The sequence below is a fragment of the Nomascus leucogenys genome, chromosome 11 (assembly GCF_006542625.1).
Source record: "Nomascus leucogenys isolate Asia chromosome 11, Asia_NLE_v1, whole genome shotgun sequence".
NCBI classification, from domain to species: domain Eukaryota; kingdom Metazoa; phylum Chordata; class Mammalia; order Primates; family Hylobatidae; genus Nomascus; species Nomascus leucogenys.
The window spans coordinates 55117712-55145337 of NC_044391.1; the positions used below are offsets into that span (position 1 = coordinate 55117712).

Consider the following 27626-nt stretch of genomic DNA (forward strand, 5'->3'; position numbering starts at 1 on the left):
AGGGAGGAAGTCCCATCCAGGGGTATCCCTGGCTTTGGGAAAGAAGCTCCTTCTGTCTGTTTTTTCTCTCTGTCAGCCCCTGGCTCCCAGTGGTCACTTGTACTCACCTCTTTCTTTCCCTCCACAAATAGCAGACCTCTGCTTCCCAGCAAATGCTCAACTTTCCTGACAAAGGCAAAGAGAAACCAACAGACATGCAAAACTTTGGGCTTCGCACAGACATGTACACAAAAAAGAATGTTCCCTCCAAGGTAGGAGGTGCGGGCCAACTTTAGGGGTAGAGAATGTTCGCTCCTCAGAGGTCACAGGCTCCTCTCTTCTGACCTGCCTGTGTTTCCCCTGCAGAGCAAAGCTGCAGCCAGTGCCACTCGTGAGTGGACAGAACAGGAAACCCTGCTTCTCCTGGAGGTAATTGGGGCAAAGAGAGTTTTTCTCTGAAAACAGAAGTGGGCTCCGTGTAGAGGCTCACGCCTGTAATCTCAGCACTTTGGGAGGCCAAGGCAGGAGGATCACTTGAGTCCAGGAGTTCGAGATGAGCCTGGGCAACATAGTGAGACTCCGTCTCTACGAAAAATTTTAAAAATTAGCCAGGTGTGGTGTCACACACCTGTGGTCCCAGCTACTCAGGAGGCTAAGTGGGAAGATTGCTTGAGCCTAGGAGGTCAAGGCTCCAGTGAGCTCCAGGACCAGCTCCAGGCTGGGGATTTGGGCCATTTCATTAACTTCATATCCTTTCTTAGTGCTACTTCAAGATCCCCCTTGGACCTAGCAGAGTACACAAATACCGGAACATAGAGAACTTTGAAACCAGCTGCCCTTAGTAGGATGGGGGGAGTCAGCCTTCGAGAAAAGTGGCTAAGTAAGCGGAGTTATGTCTCCACCACTACCACCAGGCACTGGAAATGTACAAAGATGACTGGAACAAAGTGTCCGAGCATGTGGGAAGCCGCACACAGGACGAGTGCATCTTGCATTTTCTTCGTCTTCCCATTGAAGACCCATACCTGGAGGACTCAGAAGCCTCCCTAGGCCCCCTGGCCTACCAACCCATCCCCTTCAGTCAGTCGGGCAACCCTGTTATGAGCACTGTTGCCTTCCTGGCCTCTGTCGTCGATCCCCGAGTCGCCTCTGCTGCTGCAAAGTCAGCCCTAGGTAATGGGGGTGGGCGGTTCCACCTGGCCTTCTTAGTTTGCTTTTGAAGGGCTAGTTACTCAGACTGTGAATCCTCTCAAGTTTGGCTGCCCTGTTGGCCTTGTCTGTGCGGGCCTCAGCTCGGGCACCTGTCTAGGCTCCATACTAGCTTAGATGAAGACATGGGCTTGTGAGTAAGCTTTTGCAGGGACTGCCAGAACTGTTCCCCTGTGCCTCCCCCAGCCTCATCCTTTCTGGGTCTTGCAGAGGAGTTCTCCAAAATGAAGGAAGAGGTACCCACGGCCTTGGTGGAGGCCCATGTTCGAAAAGTGGAAGAAGCAGCCAAAGTAACAGGCAAGGCGGACCCTGCCTTCGGTCTGGAAAGCAGTGGCATTGCAGGAACCACCTCTGATGAGCCTGAGCGGATTGGTAAGGCTAGGCAGGTTCCCAGATGTCTTGCCTTTCACAAGATCCAGAGCCACCTGGCCTCCTGTGCCATTTCTGCCTCAAGTTGGCATTAGAGCACAACATGAATGAGAAAATTGGTAGGGTTTTTATTTTCTCCATGAGTTTACCTCAGGGGCTCTGGAGCCCTACTGGTTCTGTCATGAAGATTTTGGGTAGAAAAATCTTTGCTTGTAGAAGGGGCTGTTAGAAAAGTCTTGTGAAGGCCGGGCACGGTGGCTCACGCCTGTAATCTCAGCATTTTGGGAGGCCGAGGCAGATGGATCACCTGAGGTCAGGAGTTCAAGACCAGCCTGGCCAAGATGCTGAAACCCCGTCTCTACTAAATATACAAAAATCAGCTGGGCGTGGTGGCATGCGCCTGTAATCCCAGCTACTTCAGAGGCTGAGGCAGGAGAATCGCTTAAACCCGGGTGCCAGAGGTTGCAGTGAGCCAAGATCAAGCCACTGCACTCCAGCCTGGGCAACAGAGCAAGACTTCGTCTCAAAAAAAAAAAAAGAAAAAAAAAAAGAAAAGTCTTGTGAAGGCTGGGCGCAGTGGCTCATGCCTGTAATCCCAGTACTTTGGGAGGCTGAGGTGGGCAGATCATTTGAGACCAGTCTAGGCAACATGGCAAAATCCCATCTCTACAAAAAATACCAAAAAAGCCAGGCATGGTGGCATGTGCCTGTAGCCCCAGGTACACAGGAGGCTGAGGTGAGAGAATCACTTGAGCCTGGGAAGTCAAGGCTGCAGTGAGCCATGATTGTGTTACTGCATTCCAGCCTGGGCGACAGAGTGAGACCCTGTCGCAAAAGAAAAAAAAAAAAAAAAAACAGGTGTTATGGAGAAGCTGGGTGCAATGGCTCACACCCATAGTCCAAGGTGCTCAGGAGGCTGAGGTGGGAGGATTGCATGGGCCCAGGAGTTTGAGACCAACCTGGGCAACACAGCAAGACCCTGTCTCTAAAAAAAAGAAAAGTGTTAGACGACTGTGTATTAGACATTTCCTGTTTTCCTTTCTTTTCTTATGGGCCCAGAGGAGAGCGGGAATGACGAGGCTCGGGTGGAAGGCCAGGCCACAGATGAGAAGAAGGAGCCCAAGGTATAGAGGGATTTCTGGGAGCTGCAGGGGCTGCGTGCAGCACTGTGGTGATGGGGGAGTTGGCCTTGTTCAGCTTAGGTGGGCAAGGGCTGGTTTTGGATGGGGTTGTCTCCTAGAATCAGATCACCTCCAAAGTAAGAGGAATAAATTTAGTTCCCCGTCTGGCCCCTCTGTGTAAGAACTAATCACCCCAATCCCTGATACCTCTCCTTTTCTATCACTGGAATTTCAGGAACCCCGAGAAGGAGGGGGTGCTATAGAGGAGGAAGCAAAAGAGAAAACCAGCGAGGCTCCCAAGAAGGATGAGGAGAAAGGGAAAGAAGGCGACAGTGAGAAGGAGTCCGAGAAGAGTGATGGAGACCCAATAGGTGAGCCTCCCACAAGGGTAGGTGGGGGTGCAGGAAAGAGAGGTGAAGCTGTGGGGCTAACTCAACCCTTGTCCTGGCCCAGTCGATCCTGAGAAGGAGAAGGAGCCAAAGGAAGGGCAGGAAGAAGTGCTGAAGGAAGTGGTGGAGTCTGAGGGGGAAAGGAAGACAAAGGTGGAGCGGGACATTGGCGAGGGCAACCTCTCCACCGCTGCTGCTGCCGCCCTGGCCGCCGCTGCAGTGAAAGCCAAGGTGAGGCCAGACCTTGAAGACCTCAGGGAAGAAAATGTCCACTTCTCTAATCTCATCTCACTTAGAGGAAATCTTTCCTCACTCACACCTTAAATAATGCTGACCTATTTATTTTTTATTTGTATCTCAGGAGGAGGTAAGGTTAGTCATCCCTTCTCTAAGCTTTAAAAAATATATCACCATTGGGCCTGTTTTCAACCCTGTCAGTATTTGACTCCGTGTTACCCTTTGCCACACTATCTCCATGTTCTTCTTTTGAGACGGAGTCTTGCTCTGTCAGATCTTGGCTCACTGCAGCCTCCACCTCCCAAGTTCAAGTGATTCTCCTGCCTCAGCCTCCCGAGTAACTGGGACTACAGGTGTGCAACACCACACCTGTCTAACTCTTTGTATTTTTAGTAGAGATGGGGTTTCACCATGTTGGCCAGGCTGGTCTTGAACTCCTGACCTCAGGTGATCCACCCGCTTTGGCCTCCCAAACTGCTGAAATTACAGGCGTGAGCCACCATGCCCAGCCTCCATGTTCTTTTATTTATTTATTTATTTTTTTATTTTTTATTTTTTTTTTTTATTTTTTGAGATGGAGTCTCACTCTGTTGCCCAGGCTGGAGTGCAGTGGCACAATCTCGGCTCACTGCAACCTCCACCTCCCAGGTTCAAGCAATTCTCCCACCTCAGCCTCCCGAGTAGCTGGGATTACAGGCATGTGCCACCATGCCTGGTTAATTTTTGTATTTTTAGTGGAGATGGGGTTTCACCCTGTTGTCCCAGGCTGGTCTCAAACTCCTGGACTCAAGTGATCTGCTAGCCTCAGCCTCCCAAAGTGCTGGGATTACAGGCATGAGCCACCGCACCTGGCCAAAATGATTTAATTTTTTAAAAAGTCTGGGTGCAGTGGCTCATGCATGTAATCCCAGGACTTTGGGAGGCTGAGGCAGGTGGATCACCTGAGGTTGGAAGTTTGAGACCAGCCTGGCCAACATGGTGAAACCCCATTTCTACTAAAAACACAGAAATTAGCCGGCGTGGTGGCGCATGCCTGTAATCCCAGCTACAGGGGAGGCAAAGGCACGAGAATTGCTTGAACCCAGGAGGTGGAGGTTACAGTGAGCTGAGATCATGCTACTGCACTTCAGCCTGGGCAACAGAGTGAGACTGTCTCAAAAAAAAAAGAAAAAAGACACGGTGGCTCACGCCTATAAATCCCAGCACAAAAAAAGTCAAGCCCTTTCACCATGGGTTGTGACCACAGCAGGTTTGTTCTTTTTGTGTGTGTGTGTGTGAGATGGAGTCTCACTCTGTCGCCCAGGCTGGAGTGCAGTGGCGCGATCTCGGCTCACTGCAAGCTCCACCTCCCGGGTTCACGCCATTCTCCTGCCTCAGCCTCCCGAGTAGCTGGGACTACAGGCGCCCGCCACCGCGCCCGGCTAATTTTTTGTATTTTTAGTAGAGACGGTATTTCACCGTGGTCTCGATCTCGTGACCTCGTGATCCACCCGCCTCGGCCTCCCAAAGTGCTGGGATTACAGGCGTGAGCCACCGCACCTGGCCAGCAAGTTTGTTCTTATACCTGCCAGCATCCACCCTACCTTTCTTCTGTATTGTCTTCAGTTGCGTCCTCCCACTGATGTGCTGTCTCACCCCTCCTTCCCTAGCACTTGGCCGCTGTTGAGGAAAGGAAGATCAAATCTTTGGTGGCCCTGCTGGTGGAGACCCAGATGAAAAAGTTGGAGATCAAACTTCGGCACTTTGAGGAGCTGGAGACTATTATGGACCGGGAGCGAGAAGCAGTGAGTAGCAGGAGCCCTGGAACCCTGCTCACTGTGCCTCCGTTTAAAATCGGAGGGGCGTGTGTGTGTGTGTGTGTGTGTAGGGCAGCCAGTTAAGGACTGTGTGTGTGTGTGTGTGTGTGTGTGTGTGTGTGTAGGGCAGCCAGTTAAGGACAGTTAAGTGTCTCACAAGTGAAGTCTGGGGACTGAAGTCCCACAGAAGGTCAGCTCCATGAGGCAGGGACTCTAGTTGGTTTTGATTGCTGCATCTCCAGGTCCTTGAACAGTGCTTGGCCCATAGTAGACTCAAATAGTGATTGAGTGAATGGGCTTAAGGGATGATGAGAGAGAGGGTAAGGGCCTCAGATCCAGGAGGTGAACTTGGAAAGGGAATGGGACAGACACAGTGTTGAACCATTTTGTCTTTGGAGGACATAAAAAGAAATAGACGATAGGGACCGGGCACAGTGGCCCACATTTGTAATCCTAGTACTTTGGTAGGCTGAGGCAGAAGGATCACTTGAGCCCAGGAGTTCAAGACCAGCCTGGGTAACATAGTGAGATCCCTGTCTCAACAATTTATTTTATTTATTTATTTATTTGAGACAGAGTTTCGCTCTTGTTGCCCAGGCTGGAGTGCAATGGCGTGATCTTGGCCCACCGCAACCTCCGCCTCCTGGGTTCAAGCGATTCTCCTGCCTCAGCCTCCCCAGTAGCTGGGATTACAGGCATGCGCCACCATGCCCAGCTAATGTTGTATTTTTAGTAAAGATGGCGTTTCTCCATGTTGGTCAGGCTGGTCTCAAACTCCCGATCTCAGGTGATTGGCCCATCTCTGCTTGCCAAAGTGCTGGATTACAGGTGTGAGTTATCACGCTTTTTTTTTTTTTTTTTTTTTTTTTTTTTTGAGATGGAATCTCACTCTTTCGCCCAGGCTGGAGTGCAGTGGTGCAATCATGGCTCACTGCAACATCCGCCTCCTGGGTTCAAGCGATTCTCCTGCCTCACCTCCCGAGTAGCTGGGATTACAGGCACATGCCACCATGCCCAGCTAATTTTTGTATTTTTAGTAGAGACAGGGTTTCACTGTGTTGGCCAGGCTGGTCTAAAACTCCTGACCTCAGGTGATCCGCCCGCCTCAGCCTCCCAAAGCGCTGGGATTACAGGCATGAGCCACCGTGCCCAGTCCAAAAATTTTTTAAAAATAAACAAATTAGCCGGGCATGGTGGCGTGAGCCTGTGGTCCCAGCTACTCAGGAAGCTGAGGTGGAAGGATCGTTTGAGCCCAGGAGGTCAAGGCTGCACTGAGCCATGTTTGCACCATTGCACTCCAGCCTGGGTGACAGAGTGAGACCCTATCTCAAAAAAAAAAAAGAAGAAGAAAAAGAAATAGAAGATAGGGACCTCAGAGAACTTAAGGTTTAATGGGAGACATCAAATGAATATACAATATGGAGACATCAGAAACAGTTAAGAAGGTTTAAAGTATCTGACAAATTCACATTAAGAGATTGCACATCGGCCGGGCGTGGTGGCTCACACCTGTAATTCCAGCACTTTGGGAGGCTGAGGCGGGCGGATCATGAGGTCAGGAGACTGAGACCATCCTGGCTAACATGGTGAAACCCCGTCTCTACTAAAGAATAAAAAAATACAAAAAATTAGCCCGGCATGCTGGTGCGCATCTGTAATCCCAGCTACTCGGGAGGCTGAGGCAGGAGAATTGCTTGAACTAGGGAGGCGGAGGTTGCAGTGAGCTGAGATCACTCTACTGTACTCCAGCCTGGGCGACAGAGTGAGACTGTCTCAAAAAAATAAAGAGATTGCACATCAAGTTTCTAAGTCCTGAGATCATAGAATAAAGCTAAAGCTCAGGCAAATGAATTGATCTGGGATAGCTTCCTAAGAACAGTGAGTTTTTGGTGAATTTTGAAGTAAGAAAAGAACTTGAATTGACAAAAGGAACTGGAAGCATTTTCCAAATCAAGGTAATGGCAAGTTCAGACCTTTGTAGCTGAAGTGAGCTGGGGCCAGGTTAAAGTCATTGCAATAAGAAACCATGTGGGCACCCAGGAGACATAAGGGTCATGGGAATTTGCACGAAGTGGGGTGGGGAGGACAGAGGAAGCACAAGCGCAAGATGTAGATTTTGGGAACCTTCTGATTGAGAGGCGGGATCTTTCAGAAGAAGACAAAGCAGGGGTGAAGGCATTTGCCTTTGGCCTCTGCTGAAACTTGGATAACAATACTCAATTGGCACTGGCAGCTGGAGTATCAGAGGCAGCAGCTCCTGGCCGACAGACAAGCCTTCCACATGGAGCAGCTGAAGTATGCGGAGATGAGGGCTCGGCAGCAGCACTTTCAACAGATGCACCAACAGCAGCAGCAGCCACCACCAGCCCTGCCCCCAGGCTCCCAGCCTATCCCCCCGACAGGGGCTGCTGGGCCACCCGCAGTCCATGGCTTGGCTGTGGCTCCAGCCTCTGTAGTCCCTGCTCCTGCTGGCAGTGGGGCCCCTCCAGGAAGCTTGGGCCCTTCTGAACAGATTGGGCAGGCAGGGTCAACTGCAGGGCCACAGCAGCAGCAACCAGCTGGAGCCCCCCAGCCTGGGGCAGTCCCACCAGGGGTTCCCCCCCCTGGACCCCATGGTAAGTGTTATGTTCCAGAACTTTTGTTGGCTAGAGGAATCCAGGTGAAGGTCCCAGTTCTCCTCAAAGGGGATACAAGATGAGTCTGGAGATGAAGTTAGCCTCAATTTCTATAGATGGGCCCATCTCTCTTAGGCCCCTAAATCAGCAGGAATCCTTCCCCAAACTCGAGAGCTTTGGAATTTTATTCACTTACTCTAGTGTCAGAAAAAGGGAAGATAGTGCCAAGGAATGGCTAGATTATCCTTGTTTGTAAAAGTGAGTTATTCTTTGGGAGGCCGAAGTGGGTGGATCACGAGGTCAAGAGATCGAGACCATCCTGGCCAACATGGTGAAACCCCGTCTCTACTAAAAATACAAAAATTAGCTGGGTGTGGTGGTGCGTACATGTAGTACCAGCTACTCGGGAGGCTGAGGCAGGAGATTGCTTAAACTCGGGAGGCGGAGGTTGCAGTGAGCCAAGATCATGCCACTGCACTCCAGCCTGGTGACAGAGCGAGACTCGGTCTAAAAAAAAAAATAGAAAAGGTGAGTTGTTAAGCAAAATTTTATACCTAATTTTCTCCATCTCTCATCTTTATTCTCAGGCCCCTCACCGTTCCCCAACCAACAAACTCCTCCCTCAATGATGCCAGGGGCAGTGCCAGGCAGCGGGCACCCAGGCGTGGCGGGTAATGCTCCTTTGGGTTTGCCTTTTGGCATGCCGCCTCCTCCTCCTCCTCCTGCTCCATCCATCATCCCATTTGGTAGTCTAGCTGACTCCATCAGTATTAACCTTCCCCCTCCTCCTAACCTGCATGGGCATCACCACCATCTCCCGTTCGCCCCGGGCACTCTCCCCCCACCTAACCTGCCTGTGTCCATGGCGAACCCTCTACATCCTAACCTGCCGGCGACCACCACCATGCCATCTTCCTTGCCTCTCGGGCCGGGGCTCGGATCCGCCGCAGCCCAAAGCCCTGCCATTGTGGCAGCTGTTCAGGGCAACCTCCTGCCCAGTGCCAGCCCACTGCCAGGTGAGAAGGGGCCAAGAGGGAAGAAGGGTGAGGGAGAGGGGTCCACGTGGAGGGAGGGTGAGCGGGCAGGTGGGGAAGAGGTCAGGTATTAAGAGTTTCCACAATCCTTTTTGAACATTCTGGTAAAATTAGAATACAGGAGGAAGGGCCTCTCTGGCCATCCTCCACCATTCCCCAGCCTGGCAGCTGCCACCTTTGGGATGATGTTGGGGCCTTTCACTGGTGGGTCATGGAGCAATCCTGTGGCAGAGAGCATCTCAGTTGTAAACTTGAAAAGCAGCTGTTTGCATGATGATTGAGTGGCATCCCTTTGCTTATTCCTATCACGTTCAAATGCCCCATTTAGAGAGTCTCTTTTCAATCAGTTTTTCTCAGTATGAGGTAGAAGGGAGTGTTGGGAACAGAAGTTGAACATTGTGGGTACCTCATTCATCCACCCAGCCACTGCATGCCATGCCCGGTTCTGTCTGTCTGTGGTGGTCTGGGTCTGGAGCCATCTCTCCTGCGTACTCTAACTGATTCATCTTCCTTTTCTCCACAGACCCAGGCACCCCTCTGCCTCCAGACCCCACAGCCCCGAGCCCAGGCACGGTCACCCCTGTGCCACCTCCACAGTGAGGAGCCAGCCAGACATCTCTCCCCCTCACCCCATGTGGAGATCACGGTTCCAGGAACAGCCCTTCCCCCACCACTGGGACCCTCCCCAGCCTGGAGAGTTCATCACTACGTAAGGAAAGCTCCTTCCGCCCCTCCAAAGCCCTCACCATGCCTAACAGAGGCGTGCATTTTTATATCAGATTATTCAAGGACTTCTGTTTAAAAGATGTTTCTAATGTCTGGGAGAGAGGATAGGATGGGAATGCTGCCCTAAAGGAAGGGCTGGTGAAAGGTGTTTATACAAGGTTCTATTAACCACTTCTAAGGGTACACCTCCCTCCAAACTACTGCATTTTCTATGGATTGAAAAAAAAAAGGAGATTTTAAAAAGCCACATTGGAGCTCCCTTCTACCCACTAAAAAATAACCAATTTTTACATTTTTTGAGGGGGAGTGAGTTTTAGGAAAGGGGAATTAAGATTCCAGGGAGAGCTCTGGGGATAGAACAGGGTGCAGATTCCATCTCTCCCCAAGCCCCTTTTTAGTGACTAAGTCAAGGCCCCAGCTCCCCTCCCTCACCCTACGCCGAGCTTATTCGAGTTCATTCGTACTAATAATCCCTCCTGCGGCTTCCTCATTGTTGCTGTTTTAGGCCACCCCAGCTCAGCCAATGATTCCTTTCCCTCTGAATGTCAGTTTTGTTTTTAAAAGTCACCTGCTTAGTTGATGTCAGTGTATGTGTATTTGGTGGGGAAAACCTAATTTTGGGGATTTCTGTGGTAGGTAATAGGAGAAGAAAGGGCACTGGGGGCTTTTCTCCTTCCTTCCCTGGGCTGTATTCATGGACTCCTGGAAGGCGCAGAGAAGGGAGCTATAAGAGGATGTGAAGTTTTAAACCTGAAATTGTTTTTTAAAGCACTTAAGCACCTCCATATTATGACTTGGTGGGTCACCCCTTAGCCTCCTCCCTCTCCCACCAAGACTGTGAGAACTTCAGCTGATAGCTGGGGGCTCCCCAGATGAGGATGCAGGGATTTGGGAGCAGTGGAAGAGGGTGCCCAACCTTGGGTTGGACCAACCCTTGGCTCGCAGCTCAACTCTGCTTCCCGCATTCCTGCTCCACGTCCCAGCTTCTCCCGTGACCGGAAGGCAGCTGTGACTCCAGGCTCTGCACTGGTTCTTCTTGGTTCCTCCCACCAGGCCCTTTGTTCCTCATGTCCCCATGTTTCTCTCCCTCTGCGTCTTAGCACCTTTCTTCTGTTCAAAGTTTTCTGTAAATTTTTTTTCTTTCTTCTTTTTTTTTTTTTTTTTATAAATTAATTTGCTTTCAGTTCCATCTTGTGGGTGCATTCTGTGTTCTTACCTGTGGCTGTCAGGCAGGGGGATTGGGATGGGAGCAGCTTTCCTGGAGTCCTTCACAGCGGCGTTTACCTGGGCCGGAGAGACATTCTGCAAGCCACATGGCCTACAAACACTGCGCCTCCCCACAAAACACGAACGGCAGCACAACTGTCAAGACTATGTGCTGGTATAGGAGCAGAGGCTCTCACCTGCCCTAAAAGCTGTTTAAGACTTGGAAGGACAAGCCGGGCGCGGTGGCTCAAGCCTGTAATCCCAGCACTTTGGGAGGCCGAGGCAGGCGGATCACGAGGTCAGGAGATCGAGACCATCCAGGCTAACACGGTGAAACCCCGTCTCTACTAAAAATACAAAAAATTAGCCGGGCGTGTTGGCGGGCGCCTGTAGTCCCAGCTACTCGGGAGGCTGAGGCAGGAGAATGGCTTGAACCTGGGAGGCGGAGCTTGCAGTGAGCCGAGATCGCGCCACTGCACTCCACCCTGGGGGACAGAGCAAGACTCCGTCTCAAAAAAAAAAAAAAAAAGACTTGGAAGGACATTCCCACAACATGGAATTTTGTATCTCTGTCCCTTCAGAAGTAGTGGTTTCACTCCTTCCCTTATTAGGGAGGAGGCAAGCCCCTTACCCACTTTTGTTATAATTGGCCCTTCGCCCTGCTGAGGTGACGGACAGGCTTAGGCAGTGCTAATAATGGCCTGGCTTTAGCTCCAATAAACACTCCACAGGCTTCCCCACAAAAGGCCTTATTGGGAGCTTGGGAGGGCAGGGGCCAGATTTAAGGAGCTGGAAGGCTAGGAGAAGACAGCCTGATATGGAATGGAACAGGGATGGCCAGCCTTGGTCCTACTGGGATCTATTGCTTTCCTCATCTCCCAAGAGGTAGCTTGTGTAAGATGGATGAATGGGGCCAGCAGTTTTTAAATGAAGCCCAGACAGCTAGTACAGGGCCTTCCCCAGCTTTCCTCATCCCCTGCACCATTGACCTTGGACTCTGCCTCAGGGCAGAAATCATCACCACCTCACCTTCTTCCCCTTTACCCTGTTCAGGAAAGAAAGCAGAACCGAACCGAGGGCCCAGAGAGCAAGTTTATTTGGTGAATGCTGACGGCAAACATCATCCAAGAGAGACAAGATGGGAAAGTTGCTGAGACAAGAAAGCCTAGGGAAACTTCAGGCTAGATACAAAATTCACACAGGGAAAGGCACGGACTCTGGGGAGACTGGGAAGGTCCTCAGCCATTCAGCACCATGCGGACGAGCTCTGTGGAAAGGAAAGGTGGGATGAGCCAGGGAACAGGGCTGTGGAGGGGTACACCAAGGGCCAGGGGACTACCAGACTGCAAAGGTAGCATAAGCGGGAACATGCCCACAGCAACCAACCCTGGGGTCAGTTTGCAGAGGAGCCCCCTTGAGTCTGACCAGTTATCCCTGCCCCTAGCTCCCCTCCTACCAGCTGTTTGTTAGTCCCCCACCCAACCCTGAGCAGCAAGAACACAGCAGAGGCAGAAAAGTTCTCAACTACACCTACAGCTACTGTCAGCCACTGGCAGGAGGAGAGGACAGAGTTTTGGGTTAGGGTACCTCCAAGCTGCCCAGCGAGGGAAGGGGAAAGGACTGTTCAGCTATAGCAGCAGAATGGGGCAGGCAACCCATACCCCTCTATGCCAGCTACCCATGCTCCAGGGCCAGAAGGTCACCCTAAAGCAAGACTGGTATACAGGCTGGTGAGAGTTCCCAGACACCAGCACCCAGGGCCCTATAAGTAAAACCTCAGGGCCCATTCTAGAGGTAAGGAGGTACCGTACCCCCAGGCTGTCTTCCTCTTTGAGGAATCCCTCCCCTCCCTAGTCAGCTCCATGCAGAAACATGCCAGGAGGAAGTCAGATGGTAGTAGGGTAAGGGCAAGGGATAAAGAGCACAGGTTGGGGAAAAAAGAAACACTGGGGAGATCAACTAGAGGAGAGGCTGGGAGGAGCCGTACCCGCCCCATGGGCCCGTCACCCCGACAGGATATGCCTCACAAACGCTGCAGGAAGGAAGAGACATTCATGGTGAAGACAAGACACAGACATGGGGTGAGGGGTCAGGTGGGGACAGACATTCCATTATTTCACTTCTCATTCCTTCCCACCCTCTACGATACTACCCCTTCCTTTCCTGTTACACCGCCCTGACCTCCCACTCCTGGGCTGGGCTGGGCAGGGCCCTGCACCTTGCCTCCTGGCTCTCTTTGGAGCCCAAGTCCAGGGATAGGGAAAGCCCCAGACACTATACTTGACCTGCCCCATATGGCTGCTTCCTCTGAGAAAGCCCAGTTCACCTCTTACCTTCATAGTTGATACAACCATTGCTGTCCTCGTGCCCTGCCACCAGCATCTCTACTTCTTCCTCTGTCATCTTCTCACCTGCAGGGGGAAAGAAAGCATTTTTGGAATTGGGTGACAAGTGAGGTATCTCAGGGTGCCATCTCAGCTCAAGGACAAGGACACAGAACCTTACCCAGTGTTACAAGAACATGCCGGATTTCAGCACCCATGACGGTGCCATTTCCTTCCTTGTCAAACACCCGAAGTCCTTCGACATAATCCTCATAGGTGCCCTGGTCCTTGTTCTTGGCCACTGTCTGCAGCATGGGCAGAAAGTGCTCAAAGTCCAGCACCTTCACATTCATCTCTGCCATAAAGGAGGTGGAAATGTCAGGCCAGAGAAGTAACACAAGTTCTCAGGACGGGATTATAGAGACCTCAACTGAACAGAGAGATGACAGATGACTCCCCCCTAAAAGCAAGGAAATCCATGGGATTTGCTAATCCAGACTTGCTTGAGTTTGGGGCCTGTGAAGATAAAGGGAAGCTCTTAGCTGAAGAACTGTGGGCCCATGACCACACTGAGGAGTTGTTCTTTAGGCCCCTCACCATCACTCTTGGGGTTCCCCAGGACCTTGAGCACCTCGGCGTTGGTAGGGTTCTGGCCCAGGGCCCTCATCACATCCCCACACTGGCTGTACAGGATCTTGCCATCACCTGTTCGGTCAAACAGCTGGAAGGCCTCCTTGAACTCTGAGGATTCAGATGAATGTCAACACAGGATTTGAGGGTTAATCCAAACCCTGCCTCAGAGCTCTGCTGCCCATTCAACTTTGATCATGCTGAGGAAACCAGATATCTGCACCAAACTGTACACCAAAGTCTACTTAAGAGGGCTCTATTTCTCTTCCAATTCAGGTGTCCTATATAGAGCCTTCCTCCCCCTCTGGCAGCCTGGTAACATCCATTTACACACCCCCTCTGCCTGCGGCAGGCCTGCCAATCTCCAGTGCTGCTACTACACTTCTGAGGGCAGGAATTCGCCACCGCCCAGTCTCAGTCCTGTCCTTATAAGGAAGTGGGAGCAGCAGCCTGGGACTAGGGTCATCCCAACCTGCCACTTCGCACCCCTCCAGTACAAAGAGAACTTCCAGAGGGTACAGCTAGAGTCATATCCTTAGCAAACTCCCCTGTCTTGTCCCCATCTGCATAGAATATCAGGTCACTGCTCTAAATCTTCACAACTGCAAGCTGGGAGGGCGGGGACAGTTATCACAGGAGGAGAAAAGAGGCAGAAGTAGCTGATTAAAGGACGAAGGAGCGCAGGCAGCTTTATACACCCTCCCCAGACCCCACACACAGCAGGCATTAGGTGACCAAGTTTTTTCACATACCCACACCACCTAAAACTCACCCAGTGCTTGGGACTCAGATCTAGAGTGGAAGGGGAGGGAGGAAGAAAGTGAGAAAAGAAAATGGAGGATCCAGAAGAAGAGAAAATAATCCAGGGGGTAATCTCATGGGGGTGCTAAAGAGATGACAGATTAAGATTAGAGGATAGGTGCTGAGGGGCGGGTGTCCCTCTCCCTAAGGGTGACCTCGGTAGGGATCAGAGATAACCTACCTGCGGTCTGGTCTTCGGTGAAGTCACACTGCTCAGAGAAGAGGGAAGTGGTCAGCACTGAACGCCAATCCCCCGAGTTTCTATCCCAGCCCCACAAACTCTGACCCACAAACTCCTGTTTCAGGCTGCAGACTCGCTTCCCCGCAGGGCCCCAGGCTTTCCAACCTCACCTCCAACCTTTCGGGTCCTCAGGTTCCCTTTGCCTCCTACCCCTGCCTTCTCCTCGCCCCGCACCCGTCTCTTCCCGCCTCTCGTCCCCAATCCTGCCCATCTCCCGGGACCTGGGCCCCACCATCTTGACTGCTCAGCTCTGCGGGACCTTTTCCTGCAGTAATGGCTCCGACTCTCGGCCCAACCCTAGTCTTAGTACGTCCCGATGACGTCACCCTCAGCGGACTCAGCCAATAGGAACCGTGGCCTGGGTTTATGCAGGGGATTGCTACATTAGTAATGACTTGGGCGGGGTCCGCTGTTCCTTTCTCCAGCCCCACCTGGGCACAGAACCGCTCGGAGGTGGGGGGAGGGGCACAATGAATCTGCACCTCCCAACAGCAGGAAGATTAGAGGATTGGAAGAGGAGAGAGCCCTCTCTTCCCGCCCTCTCCTCCTAGCACCCTCCCCGTCTCCCGCTGCTCCCCCAACCATGAAAAAAATAGCAGTCTGAAACCGAGAGGAACCCAGTCTTTATTTTGAAACAATAGGTGGCCTCCTGGTGGCTGGAACGTGTTTCCGCCTGCGGGGCCCAGTGTCCAGACCCCACTGGATCTGTGGGAAAAAACCAAAGTTGCGAAGCTCTGGAGCCCGTGCAGCAACCGGACAGCAGAATGAACTCCGCTGCTTTTCTATACTGGCTGAGGAGAAGGGCGGGAGACTTGCCTCGTAAGGCGCGGCGAAGGGGTGGGAGGGCCCTACCTGCAGCACTCAGACGCTTAGGATGTGTTTCAAGAAGGCTGCAGAGAGAGGAGGCAAGAGGGGCTTCAGAAGCAGGCCTTTGGATAATACATCTGACTCTAGGTAATCCAGGGGTGCCCCCGCCCACATGCGGCAAGACGCCAGGCTGCCCTCCTCCCTCGGCCCCGCTCCCGCTTTTTTGGCCGCTCACCCTCGTAGTTGATGCAGCCGTTGCTGTCCTCATGTCCTGCCAGAACTGTCTCCACCTCCTCCTCAGTCATCTTCTCCCCTGAATCCCAGACACAACGTCTGAGGCCCTCCTTTCCCTCCTTCACTCACCCAGGCCACGCTTTTCCTTTTTTTTTTTTTTTTTTTTTTTTTTGAGACGGAGTTTCGCTCTTGTCGCCCAGGCTGGAGTGCAGTGGAGCGATCTCGGCTCACTGCAACCTCCGCCTCCCGTGTTTAAGCGATTCTCCTGCCTCACCCTCCCGAGTAGCTGGGATTACAGGCACCCGGCTAATTTTTTGTAATTTTGGTAGAGACGAGGTTTCGCCATGTTGGGCAGGCTGCTCGCAAACTCTTGACCTCAGGTCATACACCTGCCTCGGCCTCCTAAAGTGCTAGGATTACAGGCGTGAGCCACCGCGCTTGGCTTTTTCCATATATTTTTGTAAACAACAATATGAACATAACAATTGTAAATTTTTTTTTGAGATAAGAGTCTCCCTCTGTCACCCAGGCTGGAGTGCAGTGACATCATCATGGCTCACTGCAACTTCCACCTCCTGGGCTCCAGTGATTCACATCAGCCTTTGAAGTAGCTGGGACTACAAGCGTGCACCACCACGCCTAATTTTTTAATTTTTTTGTAGAGACATGGTTTTGCCATGTTGCTCAGGCTGGTCTCGAACTCCTGAGCTCAAATGATCTGCCCATCTTGGCCTCCCAAAATGCTGAGATTACAGGTGTGAGCCACCACGCCTGGCCTTGTACTTTTTTTTTATTATTATTAATATAGAATCTCACTGTTGCCCAAGCTGGTCTCGAACTCCTGGGCTCAAGCGATCCTCCTGCCTTGGCCTCCCAAAGTGCTAGGATTACAGGAGTGAGCCACTGCGCCCAGCCAGCCCATGCTGTTTTGCTTTTTTTTGAAACTGAGTCTTGCTCTATCGCCCAGGCTGGAGTGCAGTGGCATGGTCTCGGCCCACCGCAACCTCCACCTCCCGGGTTAAAGCGATTCTCCTGCCTTAGCCTACCGAGTAGCTGGGATTACAGGTACCCGCCATCATGCCTGGCTAATTTTTGTGTTTTTAGTAGAGATGAGGTTTCACCATGTTGGCCAGGCTGGTCTCGAACTCCTGACCTTGAGTGATCCGCCTGCCTCGGCTTCCCAAAGTGCTGGGATTACAGGCTTCAGCCACCATGTCTGGCCTTTTTTTTTTTTTTTTTTTTTTTTTTTTTGAGACAGAATCTTGCTCTGTCCCCCAGGCTGGAGTGCAGTGGCGTGATCTCGGCTCACTGCAACCTCAGACTCCCGGGTTCCAGCGATTCTCTTGCCTCAGCCTCCTGGGTAGCTGGGACTATAGGTGCGTGCCACCATGCCTGCCTAATTTTTATATTACTAATAGAGATGGGGTTTCACCATGTTGGCCAGGCCCGTCTCGAACTCCTGAGCTCAGATGATCCGTTCACCTCGGTCTCCCAAAATGCTGGGATTACAGGCGTGAGCCACCGCACCCGGCCAGGCCATGCTCTTTAGAGTGGTACCTCTTCTTCTCCCACCCTGGAGACTTCCCATAGCCTCAGTCCTCAAGGGAATCCTCCCCTGGTCATGGATGCCTCTTGCCTTTCCATTTCACCCTAGTACTGGTGAAAGCACTGACCCACAAAGAAACAATCCCAGGAGGTTACGAGACTTGTACCAGAACACACAACCCACACGTCTCTTCCAAAATGAAAATTCAGGTTTCCCACCTCATCCCTTTTCCTAGGCACTTTAGCCTCTGGAAGAGAGAGTCCTTCAGATTCTACCCCCATAGCTCTGACCTTCTCAGTCTCCTGCTGACAACCTGCAGGACAGCAATCCTCCTGCTGGCTCTGCTTATCTGGCCAGTCTTTTTTCTGGCCCACCCCATCCCCCTCTCCACTCTAAAGGAGTTCTGGTCCCCCTTGCCTGCCTCACCGAGGGTGGTGAGAACATGTCTGAGCTCTGCTCCCATAACTTTGCCGTTCCCCTCCTTGTCAAACACACGAAGCCCCTCCAAGTAGTCCTCATATGTGCCTTGGCCTCGGTTCTTGGCCACTGCCTGAAGCATGGGCAGGAAAGTCTCAAAGTCCACACGCCGGGACTTCAGCTCTGGAGGTTGGAGAGAGGTAAAGGAGAGGTCACTGTAGTATCACATAGGACCCAGCTTGCAACCCTACCACAATGCCTTCATCCTATTCAGCATTTAGGATATTTTCCTGCTTCTGTGTTTGACAGTTTTTGAAGTCCTGAGATCCACCTCATTCTTTTTGTTACCAACATCCAACTTTTGAAAACTAAAAACCCGAATTGTTCCCAAGGGTCCCCTCACCATCACTCTTGGGGTTCCCCAGGACCTTGAGCACCTCGGCGTTGGTGGGGTTCTGGCCCAGGGCCCTCATCACATCCCCACACTGGCTGTACAGGATCTTGCCATCCCCCACTCGGTCAAACAGCTCGAAGGCCTCCTTGAACTCTAAAGTATAAGGAAGGGTCAGTGTAGACACTGACTAGGGTTCCCATCACCCCAAGACAGAAGGAAATTTCAGAAACTATGTGAACAGAACAAGGGAGGAAAAGAGGAGTAGTGTGGGAGGTTTCAAGGTCGGGACTGGGGTTAGGGGAATAGAAAGAGAATCTGACCAGGGGATTGGGGACGGGACAGTGGGCTTAGACCAGCTTCTCCTCACCCTCCAGCTGGTCCTTGTTAAACTCGATCTGTGGAAGAAAAAAGCAGGTGGAGAGAGATGACAGAATTTATTCAATCCCTCTCCCGCACTCCTCCCAACCAACTGGCAGCCACTTCTGAGGAGGGGCCCAAAGGGACCAGGCTGGAAGCCCAGCCACCTCAGTCCCATTCCCAGCTCTGGGCCTTGGGAGAATCCCAAGAAGAGGAATTACAGTGGGGAGGGTTTCCTGGGAACAGGGTTAATCCCATGCCACCTGTTTCCCTCCCTCCATTGCCCTGAGCCCTGCATCCCTCACATAACTGGGGGCTGAACAAAGGCTAAATTTACCCCGGCCCCCAGCTGTGATTGTCTAACAAGTCTGTCCTCTTCAGCCTCCCCTCCTGGAGTTCAGAGCTGCAGGCCTTTTGAGTTGAACCACCAGCCAGGGGCAGGCAACAGCTCTCTTCCCTTCACCTTGAAACTGTCCTCAGAACCCAGATGTTCCCCATCTAAGAGTCCCTGCCTCCAGCAGGGGGTAAGTGAGTGTGTATGTGCTGTACACACATGACTATAGGTTAGAGGGAGAGAACAGCAAAGACAACAGCAGTCATAAGACTGGATGCTTCAAATGGGGGACTAAGGGAAAGCCCCAATCTCATTCCAGGGCTCATTGATTCCCTACCTTCTAGATACCCACTAATCCCCTAGGCTGTATCCCACCCTCAAACCACCCCCTCCAATTCTATCTTCACTTTCCAGAGACTCACCACCACTTTGGAGAGATCGACTGGAGGCTCCTGGGTTTTCTGAGGGGCCTGGGGGACAGCTGGCTCAGCTTTGGTCTTGGCTGGAGGAGCCCCTGCTGCTGCTGGCTTAGCAGCAGGTTTGGAGATGGAGGGCCCTGCTGGTTTCTTCATGGGAACATCCTTCTTGGGAGGCATGATGTCCGGTGGCCAAAGGACAGTGTGCGGATGGGGGCACCCATCTCTGTTTAAATAGCCAGGGAGTCTGGGATGTCAAGGGGCGGGGGCAGGGGCAGGGAGCCAGTTGGCTGTGGCGAGGATGAGGTAGAGGAGAGATATAACCGCCTGCCCTCACTCCCCTGGCCTCCTATGGTTCAGGACTCCTGCCCCAAGGTCTTCTTCCCTCTGTCCCCTCATCCCCAAAGGCTGAACAGAAAAGAACAATGTTTCCTTTAGGGGTAGGGGAGGAAGCCAGAGACTGCCCAGAATGAGGTAGTTAACCTCCAGGGTGAGGATGGGATGCTTGCCAGTGGCACTGAGATGGGGGTAGTGAGGCAAAGCAGGTGATCCAGCAGCTTTAGTCTTCTTAAGGGGTGGGGTGAGGGGTAGCAGTCAGGGAGGCTTGTGTGAACTGGAACAAGTTAAAGTGTGATCTGGGAGCAATGACAAAAACAAGAAGCCCATCTGCCCAGCCCCTCCACTCCCTTCTGACCATGGCTTTGTAAAGAGCAGGAGTAGTTAACCTTAGAGTCTAATGATCCCTAATACTTGTAGTTCCTGAGCCCCCACCCAGCCAAGAACTGGAACTATTCACAGTATAAAGGAAGAATAGTCATAAAAACAGGAGTGTGACATCCCTCATTGTCTCCTGTGCCCAGTGTTGTTTTAGGGGCGGGAGTGGGGGCAAAATCAGGTTTAACATCTGCTACCCATTCTTCCATGGAAGGAACCTTCTTCCACAAGCCCACAGTCATTCAAGACAAACAAAAGGTGGGGTGCTTGCTGAACCTGTGGGGACCCTGTGGTGGCACCTGAGGAGAAGGGTGGGCTCTGGGAGACGGCTTAAATTCCCTAATCCAAGAGGATGTGGGAGCTCCTATAGCCTCCATGAGTATTCACCCCACAACCAGGGGTATAATAAAAATCCTGACTCAGGGGCCAGGTCACAAACCTTGCTGGGGGCGCTGGGAGAGAGTCCAAGTTGGGGGGCGTTTGGGAGTGGGGAGGGGTTGCGGGCTACTTTTGTTCTGGGGGAAATTAGGAAAGGATTTCGATAGCATTCTGAGGAAGATAGCAGTGATTCCACTTAGGCCCCGGGGTTGATGCTAGGTCTCCCATTCGCAAAACAGCGTCTGAATCTCATGACTGCAAATTGTCCCATTTTTACAAACTACATCACACACACACGACACACAGACACATACACACACACACTGACATACACACATACTCACCCCCCACTACACCTTAAAGAAAGTGGCCCTCCTCAGCCCCCAAAAACTCACCCTGCGGGGTCCGTGTCTGGGGCTGGGGAGGGGGCGGGGCATAGCGCGGCCGCCAGCCCTGAAGGGTTAATTCCGATGGCCGCGGAGCATGCCGGGAATCGTAGTCCCTCGCGGACTCACGGGATGCGCCGCGCTCCCGACTGCAGCTGACGCGAGGGCGGTGGCTGGTGACTCAATGTCCTTCCAGCGTGCTTTATGTCCCGGAACTGAAAGGCAATGAACAATTTCCAATCCACCCCAACCCGAAAACCCTGCGGGGCCCCTAGGGAATCCCTCCTACTTAGCCCTGGCGGGCTCCTAGTCTCGGGAGGCGCCGGGGGGATGTGGGGCGGCTGTTTTCCTGTACCTACTGCTGAAAGAACTCAGAACCTGGGGAAAGGTTGAGGCTGCAGCAGGCAGCGTGGAGGTCAGATAGCTGGAAGCACGGCCCCGGGGAGAGCGGCTGCACTCTCTTTCGCTTCCTCTCGCTGTTTGATAGAAAAAAAAAAAGAGGCCTCAGAGTAGTTTGTTTTTAATGAGCTGGTTGCTGAAGTAAATGTGAAAATTTGCAGTTAAGCCCAGTCACCTGCCCCAGGCTTCTCTGATCGAGGTTTCCATCCTGCGGTTGCATATGCGCCATCCTCCTCGGTCTTCACAGGTCTCTGAGCGGAGGGCTGGGCTTTCCAGCCTTACTTTCTGAGACACTTAATGGTCAGCATTGGAGTTCACTGGTTCCCCTAGGCGTTGATCAGAGGATGGGAACCAGCCCGGCCGGGCCCACCTTCACTCACTGGATCAGTAAATACCCTGGCGGTGCTCCTGGTGTTGGAAGCTGGGGCTGCACAGGCGTGTGAGGATTAGATCAGAGCAGAAAACTCGGGCGAGGGCAGGGTGGTGAGGCACAGGTGAACTTTATGGGCAGTAAGTGAGGTTCACTGGTTGGAAAAAGTTTGTTGGAAAGGTAGAAATGAATTGTACGACAGAAATAACGATAATAGTAAGTTAGCAACCATTTCTGGAGGCCGTCATAGATCTGGTACCGGTGAAGGGGCTAAATTATCTCAGAGGGTGCTCAAGTGCATGGGGTTCAGACGAGCCTGCTCAGATTTGAATCCTGGTTCTGCCAGGTCCTGGTTAATGACCATCAGCAGATTTAGTTATCTCTCCTGGGCCTCAGTTCCTCATCTGTAAAATAGTGATAATGGTACCTACCTCATAGGGCTCTTAGGAGGATTCGAAGTGTTATTATTGGTAAAATAGGGCCGGGCTTGGTGGCTCACACCTGTAGTCCTAGCACTTTGGGAGGCGAGGCAGGCGGGTCACCTGAGGTCAGGAGTTCAAGACCAGCCTGGCCGACATGGTGAAACCCTGTCACTACTAAAAATACCAAAAAAAAAAAAAAAAAAAAAAAAAAAAAACTGGGCATGGTGGCGGGCGCTTGTAATCTCAGCTACTTGGGAGGCTGAGGTAGGAGAATCACTTGAACCTGGGAGGTTGCAGTGAGCCGAGATCGCACCACTGCACTCCAGCCTGGGTGACAGAGTGAGACTCCATCTCAAAAAAAAAAATTTGTAAAATAGAATAGGCCTGGCACAGCACAGCATAAGTGCTGTATAAGTTTTTGTTAAATAACTTTCCTTTAATCTTCCCAAGGTATGAGGTCGCTGATATTTTCCCCATTTTACATCAATGAAGTAAGGATCAATAGGTGTTGTGAAGAGACAGAGAGGAAGAAGGAATACATTTTTAAGTGGTTATAATACTGGGAAAGGGCCACATTATAGATGCCTTTGTGTGGCGTTCATCACTTTTGCAGACATTAATTTCAAAATATGGCTCTTGTAATTTTTTTTCCTTCCTTTTCCCACTTTGGGCATTTTGCCAAGTATGAGTGGTTAAGGCATCATCTGACTTTCTAGCATTTTCTATAGAGAAGTAGTACAGGGAAAAAACATTAAGACCCTTGGAGAGATTGGAAGGCTGTCCTTCGTTTTCTGTGCCATCCCTGTCTTGATCATAAATAACATAAACTGGATGAAACATGGTCTTAACTGGGCATAGGGTGATTATATACGTGAATTATCTGTGAGAAATGCCTGTCTCTCCTCTCTCCCCTCCCTGCTTAGCATGTGATTTGTATATTCTTATTTTTGTTTGATTTTGTTTTTTTCTAGAAATGAGGTCTCACTGTGTTACCCAGTCTCAAACTCCTGAGTTCAAGTGATCTTCCCATCTCAGGTGCCTCCCAAAGTGCTGGGATTATAGGTATGACCTACCTTGACTGGCCTGTATATTCTTAGAGATTGCATTTTGTGGGCAGGGAGGGAGGTGAGTCCGGAGCTTGCTTGCCTTCCCTAGGCATGCCGTCCTCTAGGAACCTCCACATTTTCAGCTGTCCAGAGTGGCCCATTAGATTGAAAGAATATGGAAAGCCACTGGGGAGCTGTTCCACAGTGCACAGGTCTATGCACACTTACCCCCAAAGTCCAAGGAAGCTAAGAGGTTGAGGAAGGAGGCTGACACATCCAGTTTCTTAGAAATATTTAATAAGAATTTATGAACAGAAGCCATGTCTGTGTCTTGGGTAGTGGTGAGACACGATGGTGGATCCCCAGGACATTATCCCCTGGGGTAAGTCCTGACCCCAGGACTTACCACAGGGAAGGAACCTCTAGGACAATTGAAGTCTACCCTGCGGGGAAAGGCAAGAATACTTAGTAAGCCCAGGATTTATGATCGAGATTGTTTTGATCTAAGGAGAAATTATGGTAAGTACATGCTCTTACACAAGGAACAGTAGATAAAATAGAAATCTTAGAGGCATTCCCAAAACTGGGGTTAATCAGACATCAACATTCCCAGCACTTTGGGAGTCCAAAGTGGGAAGTTCACTTGAGCCCAGAAGTTCAAGACCAGCCATTGCAACATAGCAAGAGACCCCAACTCTACAAAAAAAATTAAAAAATTAGCCAGGCATGGTGGCACCTGTGCCTCTGATCCCAGCTATTCAGGTGCTTGAGGTGGGAGGATCACTTGGGCCCAGTAGGTCAAGGCTGCAATGAGCCACGTTTGTGCCACAGCCCTCCAGCCTGGGCAACAGAGTGAGACCCTGTCCTTAAAAAATTTTTTTTAAAAAGCAGGCTGGGTGCAGTGGCTCATTCCTGTAATCCCAACACTTTGGGAGGCCAAGGAAGGTGGATCACCTGAGGTCAGGAGTTTGAGACCAGCGTGGCCAACATGGTGAAACCCTGTCTCTACTAAAAATACAAAAATTAGCCGGGCGTGGTGGCAGGCGCCTGTAATCTCAGCTACTTGGGAGGCTGAGGCATGAGAATCCCAGGAGGCGGAGGTTGCAGTGAGCTGAGATTGTGCCACTGCACTCCAGCCTGGGCAACAAAGGGTGACTCCATCTAAAAAAAAAAAGAGAAGGCTGAGTGCAGTGGCTCATGCCTGTAATCCCAGCACTTTGGGAGGCTGAGGTGGGTGGATCATCTGAGGTCGGGAGTTCGAGACAAGCCTGACCAACAAGGAGAAACCCTGTCTCTACTAAAAATACAAAATTAGCCAGGCGTGATGGTGTATGCATGTAATCCCAGCTACTCAGGAAGGCTGAGGCAGGAGAATTGCTTGAACCCGGGAGGCGGAGGTTGCGGTGAGTCGAGATCATGCCATTACACTCCAGCCTGGGCAACAAGAGCGAAATTCCGTACCCCCCTCAAAAAAAAAAAAAAAAAAAGGTGGAATGGGTGGGAAGTGTTATGTGGAAATAGGCTCCCAGAGAGCACAGTGGAAAAGGTTGAGAGGAAGAGAAGTAGAAGGAGATTGTATTAGGGCCCTTTAGCTCCTCTCTTCAACGCTTTTATTCAGTATACATTCCTTTTTGTGTTTTGTTTGGGAGACAAGAGTTTTGCTCTGTTGCCCAGGCTGGAGTGCAGTGGTGCATCTCAGCTCACTGCAACCTCCACCTTCTGGGTTCAAGTGATTCTCATGCCTCAGCCTCCCAAGTAGCTGGGATTACAGGTGTGTGCCACCATACCTGGCTAATTTTTTTTTGTATTGTTAGTAGGGATAAGGTTTTGCCATGTTGGCCAGGCTGGTCTCAAACTCCTGACCTCAGGTGAGCCACCGCCTTGGCCTCCCAAACTGCTGGAATTATAGGCGTGAGCCATTGCGCCCGGCCTCTGTATACATTTCCTTTCCTCTCCCCCGAGAAACAGGGGCTTTCTCTGTTGCCCAGGCTCTGGATACAGTGGCATAATCATAGCTCACTGCAACCTCAAATTCGTGCACCACCATACCTGGCTATTTCTTATATTTAGTTGTTATAGTTTTTTTTTGTTTGTTTTTTGAAATGGAGTCTCACTCTTGTCACCCAGGCTGGAGTGCAGTGGTGCAATCCCAGCACCACCACACCCGGCTAATTTATTATTATTTTTTTTATTTCTTTATTTATTTTTTGACATGGAGTTTTGCTCTGTTGCCCAGACTGGAGTATAGTGGCGCAATCTTGGCTCACTGCAACCTCTGCCTCCCAGGTTCAAGCAATTCTCCTTCCTCAGCCTCCCAAGTAGCTGGGATTACAGGCGTGTGCCACCATGCCCAGCTAATTTTTTTTTTTTGTATTTTTAGTAGAGACGGGGTTTCACCATATTGGCCAGGCTGGTCTCGATCTCCTGACCTTGTGATCCACCCACCTCAGCCTCCCAAAGTGTTGGGATTACAGATGTGAGCCACCTCGCCTGGCCTAATTTTTTTGTATTTTTAGTATAGATGGGGTTTTGCCATATTGGTCGGGCTGGTATCAAACTCCTGACCTCAGATGGTCCACCAGCTTCAGGCTCCCAAAGTGCTGGGATTACAGGCGTGAGCCACTGCGCCTGGCCTTGTTATAGTTATTCTACTTGCCTATCTCTCTACTCCTTTTGGTTTTAAGTTTTTTTTTGTTTTTGTTTTTGTTTTGAGACAGAGTCTCGCTCTGTGGTCCAGGCTGGAATGCAGTGGCGCGATCTCGGCTTACTGCAACCTCTGCCTCCCCGGTTCAAGTGATTCTATCTCTGCTTCCCAAATAGCTGAGGTTATAGGCGCCTGCCATGACGCCCGGCTAATTTTTGTATTTTTAGTAGGAACAGGGTTTCACCATGTTGGTCAGGCTGGTCTTGAACTCCTGACCTCAGGTGATCCATCTGCATCAGCCTTCCAAAGTACTGGGATTACAGGTGTGAGCCACCACACTGGGCTAGCTTTAGGTTTTTTTTTTTTTTTTTTTTTTTTTGAGATGGTGTCTCGCTCTGTCGCCCAGTGCAGTGGCACCATCTCGGCACACTGCAAGCTCCGCCTCCTGGGTTCATGCCATTCTCCTGCCTCAGCCTGCCAAGTAGCTGGGACTACAGGTGACCGCCACCACGCCCGGCTAATTTTTTGTATTTTTAGGAGAGACAGGGTTTCACCGTGTTAGCCAGGATGGTCTTGATCTCCTGACCTCGTGATCCACCCACCTCGGCGTCCCAAAGTGTTGGGATTACAGGTGTGAGCCACCGCGCCTGGCTTTAGGTTTTTAATTCTTTAGGGAAATCTGGTACTGTTTCCAGCAGTACTTACCTAGTGAAATGCTCCATTCATCTTAGGGGATTCTAGCCCAAGATTAGAAATGAAAATTGACAGATAGGGGGATTGGTGCTGGAGAAAAGTCTTACTGACACCAACAAGAAATGACAGTTATTTTTATTTATTTGTTTTTTTTGAGACGGAGTCTTGCTCTGTCACCCAAGCTGGGGTGCAGTGGCGCAATCTTGGCTCACTGCAACCTCCGCCTCCCGGGATCAAGCGATTCTCCTGCCTCAGCCTCTTGAGTAGCTAGAATTACAGGCGTGTGCCACCACGCCTGGCTAATTTTTCTATTTTTAGTGGAGCCAGGGTTTCACCGTGTTGGTTAGGCTGCTCTGGAACTCCTGACCTCACGATCTGCCTGCCTTGGCCTCCCAAAGTGCTGGGATTACAGGTGCCAGCCACTGTGCCTGGCCAGAAATGACAAGTTAAATGACAAGTTAGTCTGACAGTGAGAGAGGCAGGAAAATCTATAAAACTAGGCAAAACGTTACCCATCAATTAGCAAGATTTTTTTTTTTTTTTTTGAGACAGGGTCTTGCTGTCACTCAGGCTGGAGTGCAGTGGTGTGATCTCGGCTCACTGCAAGCTCCGCCTCCCGGGTTCACGCCATTCTCCTGCCTCAGCCTCCCGAGTAGCTGGGACTATAGGCGCCTACCACCACGCCTGGCTAATTTTTTTGTATTTTTAGTAGAGACGGGGTTTCACCGTGTTAGCCAGGATGGTCTCAATCTCCTGACCTCGTGATTCACCCGCCTCGGCCTCCCAAAGTGCTGGGATTACAGGAGTGAGCAACCGTGCCAGGCCTGGCAAGATTTTTAAAAATTATAATATTCAGTGTTGGAGGCCAGGCGCGGTGGCTCACACCTGTAATCCCAGTACTCTGGGAGGCTAAGGCGGGCGGATCATGAGGTCAGGAGATCGAGACCATCCTGGCTAACACGATGAAACCCCGTCTCTACTAAAAATACAAAAAAATTAGCTGGGTGTGGTGGCACAAGACTGTAATCCCAGCTACTCAGGAGGCTGAGGCAGGAGAATTGCTTGAATCTGGGAGTTGGAGGTTGCAGTGAGCAGAGATCGAGCCACTGGACTCCAGCCTGGATGACAGAGTGAGACTCCATCTCAAAAAAAAAAAAAAAATTCAGGGTTGGAGAGAATATAGGAAAACACATTTTCACATAATGCTGGTGGGGATATAGAAGATGGATATAACCTCCTTAGAATGCAGTTTGGAAGAACATATTAAAAGTCATTAAAATATAGAAGTTGGCTGGGCATGGTGGCTCATGCCTATAATCCCAGCACTCCTGGGTTCAAGCGATTCTCCTGCCTCAGCCTCCCAACTAGCTGGGACTACAGGCACCTGCCACC

General features: G+C 51.1%; 3 protein-coding genes across 14 annotated transcripts in view; 1 reads left to right on the plus strand and 2 right to left on the minus strand.

Moving 5' to 3' along the window:
• Window positions 1-10664, plus strand: part of SMARCC2 (SWI/SNF related, matrix associated, actin dependent regulator of chromatin subfamily c member 2) — a 28334-nt gene extending 17670 nt beyond the window's left edge. For 2 of the 8 annotated variants that reach the window (XM_030822447.1, XM_030822449.1), the window contains 11 exons: window positions 135-251; window positions 346-408; window positions 894-1152; window positions 1399-1560; window positions 2617-2681; window positions 2914-3049; window positions 3132-3298; window positions 4954-5088; window positions 7334-7715; window positions 8303-8731; window positions 9273-10664. In XM_030822447.1, coding sequence (XP_030678307.1) covers window positions 135-251; window positions 346-408; window positions 894-1152; window positions 1399-1560; window positions 2617-2681; window positions 2914-3049; window positions 3132-3298; window positions 4954-5088; window positions 7334-7715; window positions 8303-8731; window positions 9273-9349 — 1992 coding nt within the window. In that variant the 3' untranslated portion in view covers window positions 9350-10664. Of the gene's footprint in view, window positions 1-131; window positions 252-345; window positions 409-893; window positions 1153-1398; window positions 1561-2616; window positions 2682-2913; window positions 3050-3131; window positions 3299-4953; window positions 5089-7333; window positions 7716-8302; window positions 8732-9272 lie in introns of all 8 variants that reach the window. The other 6 variants (XM_030822451.1, XM_030822450.1, XM_030822446.1 and 3 more) reach the window with 6 other exon arrangements.
• Window positions 10665-11755: 1091 nt separating this feature from the next.
• Window positions 11756-15133, minus strand: MYL6 (myosin light chain 6). 3 transcript variants are annotated; one of them, XM_003282593.4, is made up of 7 exons: window positions 14910-15133; window positions 14618-14645; window positions 13603-13746; window positions 13187-13360; window positions 13015-13092; window positions 12669-12713; window positions 11756-11948 (listed from the first exon to the last, which is right to left on the minus strand). In XM_003282593.4, exons 1-6 carry the CDS (start codon window positions 14910-14912, stop codon window positions 12685-12687), a joined length of 456 nt encoding a protein of 151 aa, XP_003282641.2. In that variant the 5' UTR covers window positions 14913-15133; the 3' UTR covers window positions 11756-11948; window positions 12669-12684. The 3 variants fall into 3 exon arrangements, with proteins under 3 accessions (XP_003282641.2, XP_030678317.1, XP_003282642.2); XM_030822457.1 differs by having other exon boundaries at window positions 13711-13746; window positions 14910-15095; XM_003282594.4 differs by lacking the exon at window positions 12669-12713.
• A 150-nt stretch (window positions 15134-15283) lies between these two features.
• On the minus strand, window positions 15284-20747 carry MYL6B (myosin light chain 6B). 3 transcript variants are annotated; one of them, XM_030822456.1, is made up of 8 exons: window positions 20670-20747; window positions 19189-19408; window positions 18443-18470; window positions 18085-18228; window positions 17691-17864; window positions 15720-15797; window positions 15530-15567; window positions 15284-15382 (listed from the first exon to the last, which is right to left on the minus strand). In XM_030822456.1, exons 2-7 carry the CDS (start codon window positions 19360-19362, stop codon window positions 15539-15541), a joined length of 627 nt encoding a protein of 208 aa, XP_030678316.1. In that variant the 5' UTR covers window positions 19363-19408; window positions 20670-20747; the 3' UTR covers window positions 15284-15382; window positions 15530-15538. The 3 variants fall into 3 exon arrangements, with proteins under 3 accessions (XP_030678316.1, XP_030678314.1, XP_030678315.1); XM_030822454.1 differs by lacking the exons at window positions 15284-15382; window positions 15530-15567; window positions 15720-15797 and having other exon boundaries at window positions 17185-17864; XM_030822455.1 differs by lacking the exons at window positions 15284-15382; window positions 15530-15567; window positions 15720-15797 and having other exon boundaries at window positions 17185-17864; window positions 19189-19429; window positions 20670-20698.
• Between the last annotated feature and the right edge of the window lie 6879 nt (window positions 20748-27626).

Excerpts from the sequence above, each read along its gene's own strand:
- MYL6 (XM_003282594.4), bottom strand. Across the intron at positions 13,361-13,602 it reads GGGGAACCCCAAGAGTGATG|AGATGAATGTGAAGGTGCTG; the intron begins GTGAGGGGCCTA and ends CCTTTATGGCAG. Across the intron at positions 11,949-13,014 it reads TGGTTGTATCAACTATGAAG|AGCTCGTCCGCATGGTGCTG; the intron begins GTAAGAGGTGAA and ends TCCTTTCCACAG.
- MYL6B (XM_030822454.1), bottom strand. The coding sequence starts at position 19,362 with ATGCCTCCCAAGAAGGATGTTCCCATGAAGAAACCAGCAGGGCCCTCC. Across the intron at positions 18,229-18,442 it reads TAACAAGGACCAGCTGGAGG|AGTTCAAGGAGGCCTTCGAG; the intron begins GTGAGGAGAAGC and ends CTTATACTTTAG. Across the intron at positions 17,865-18,084 it reads GGGGAACCCCAAGAGTGATG|AGCTGAAGTCCCGGCGTGTG; the intron begins GTGAGGGGACCC and ends TCCAACCTCCAG.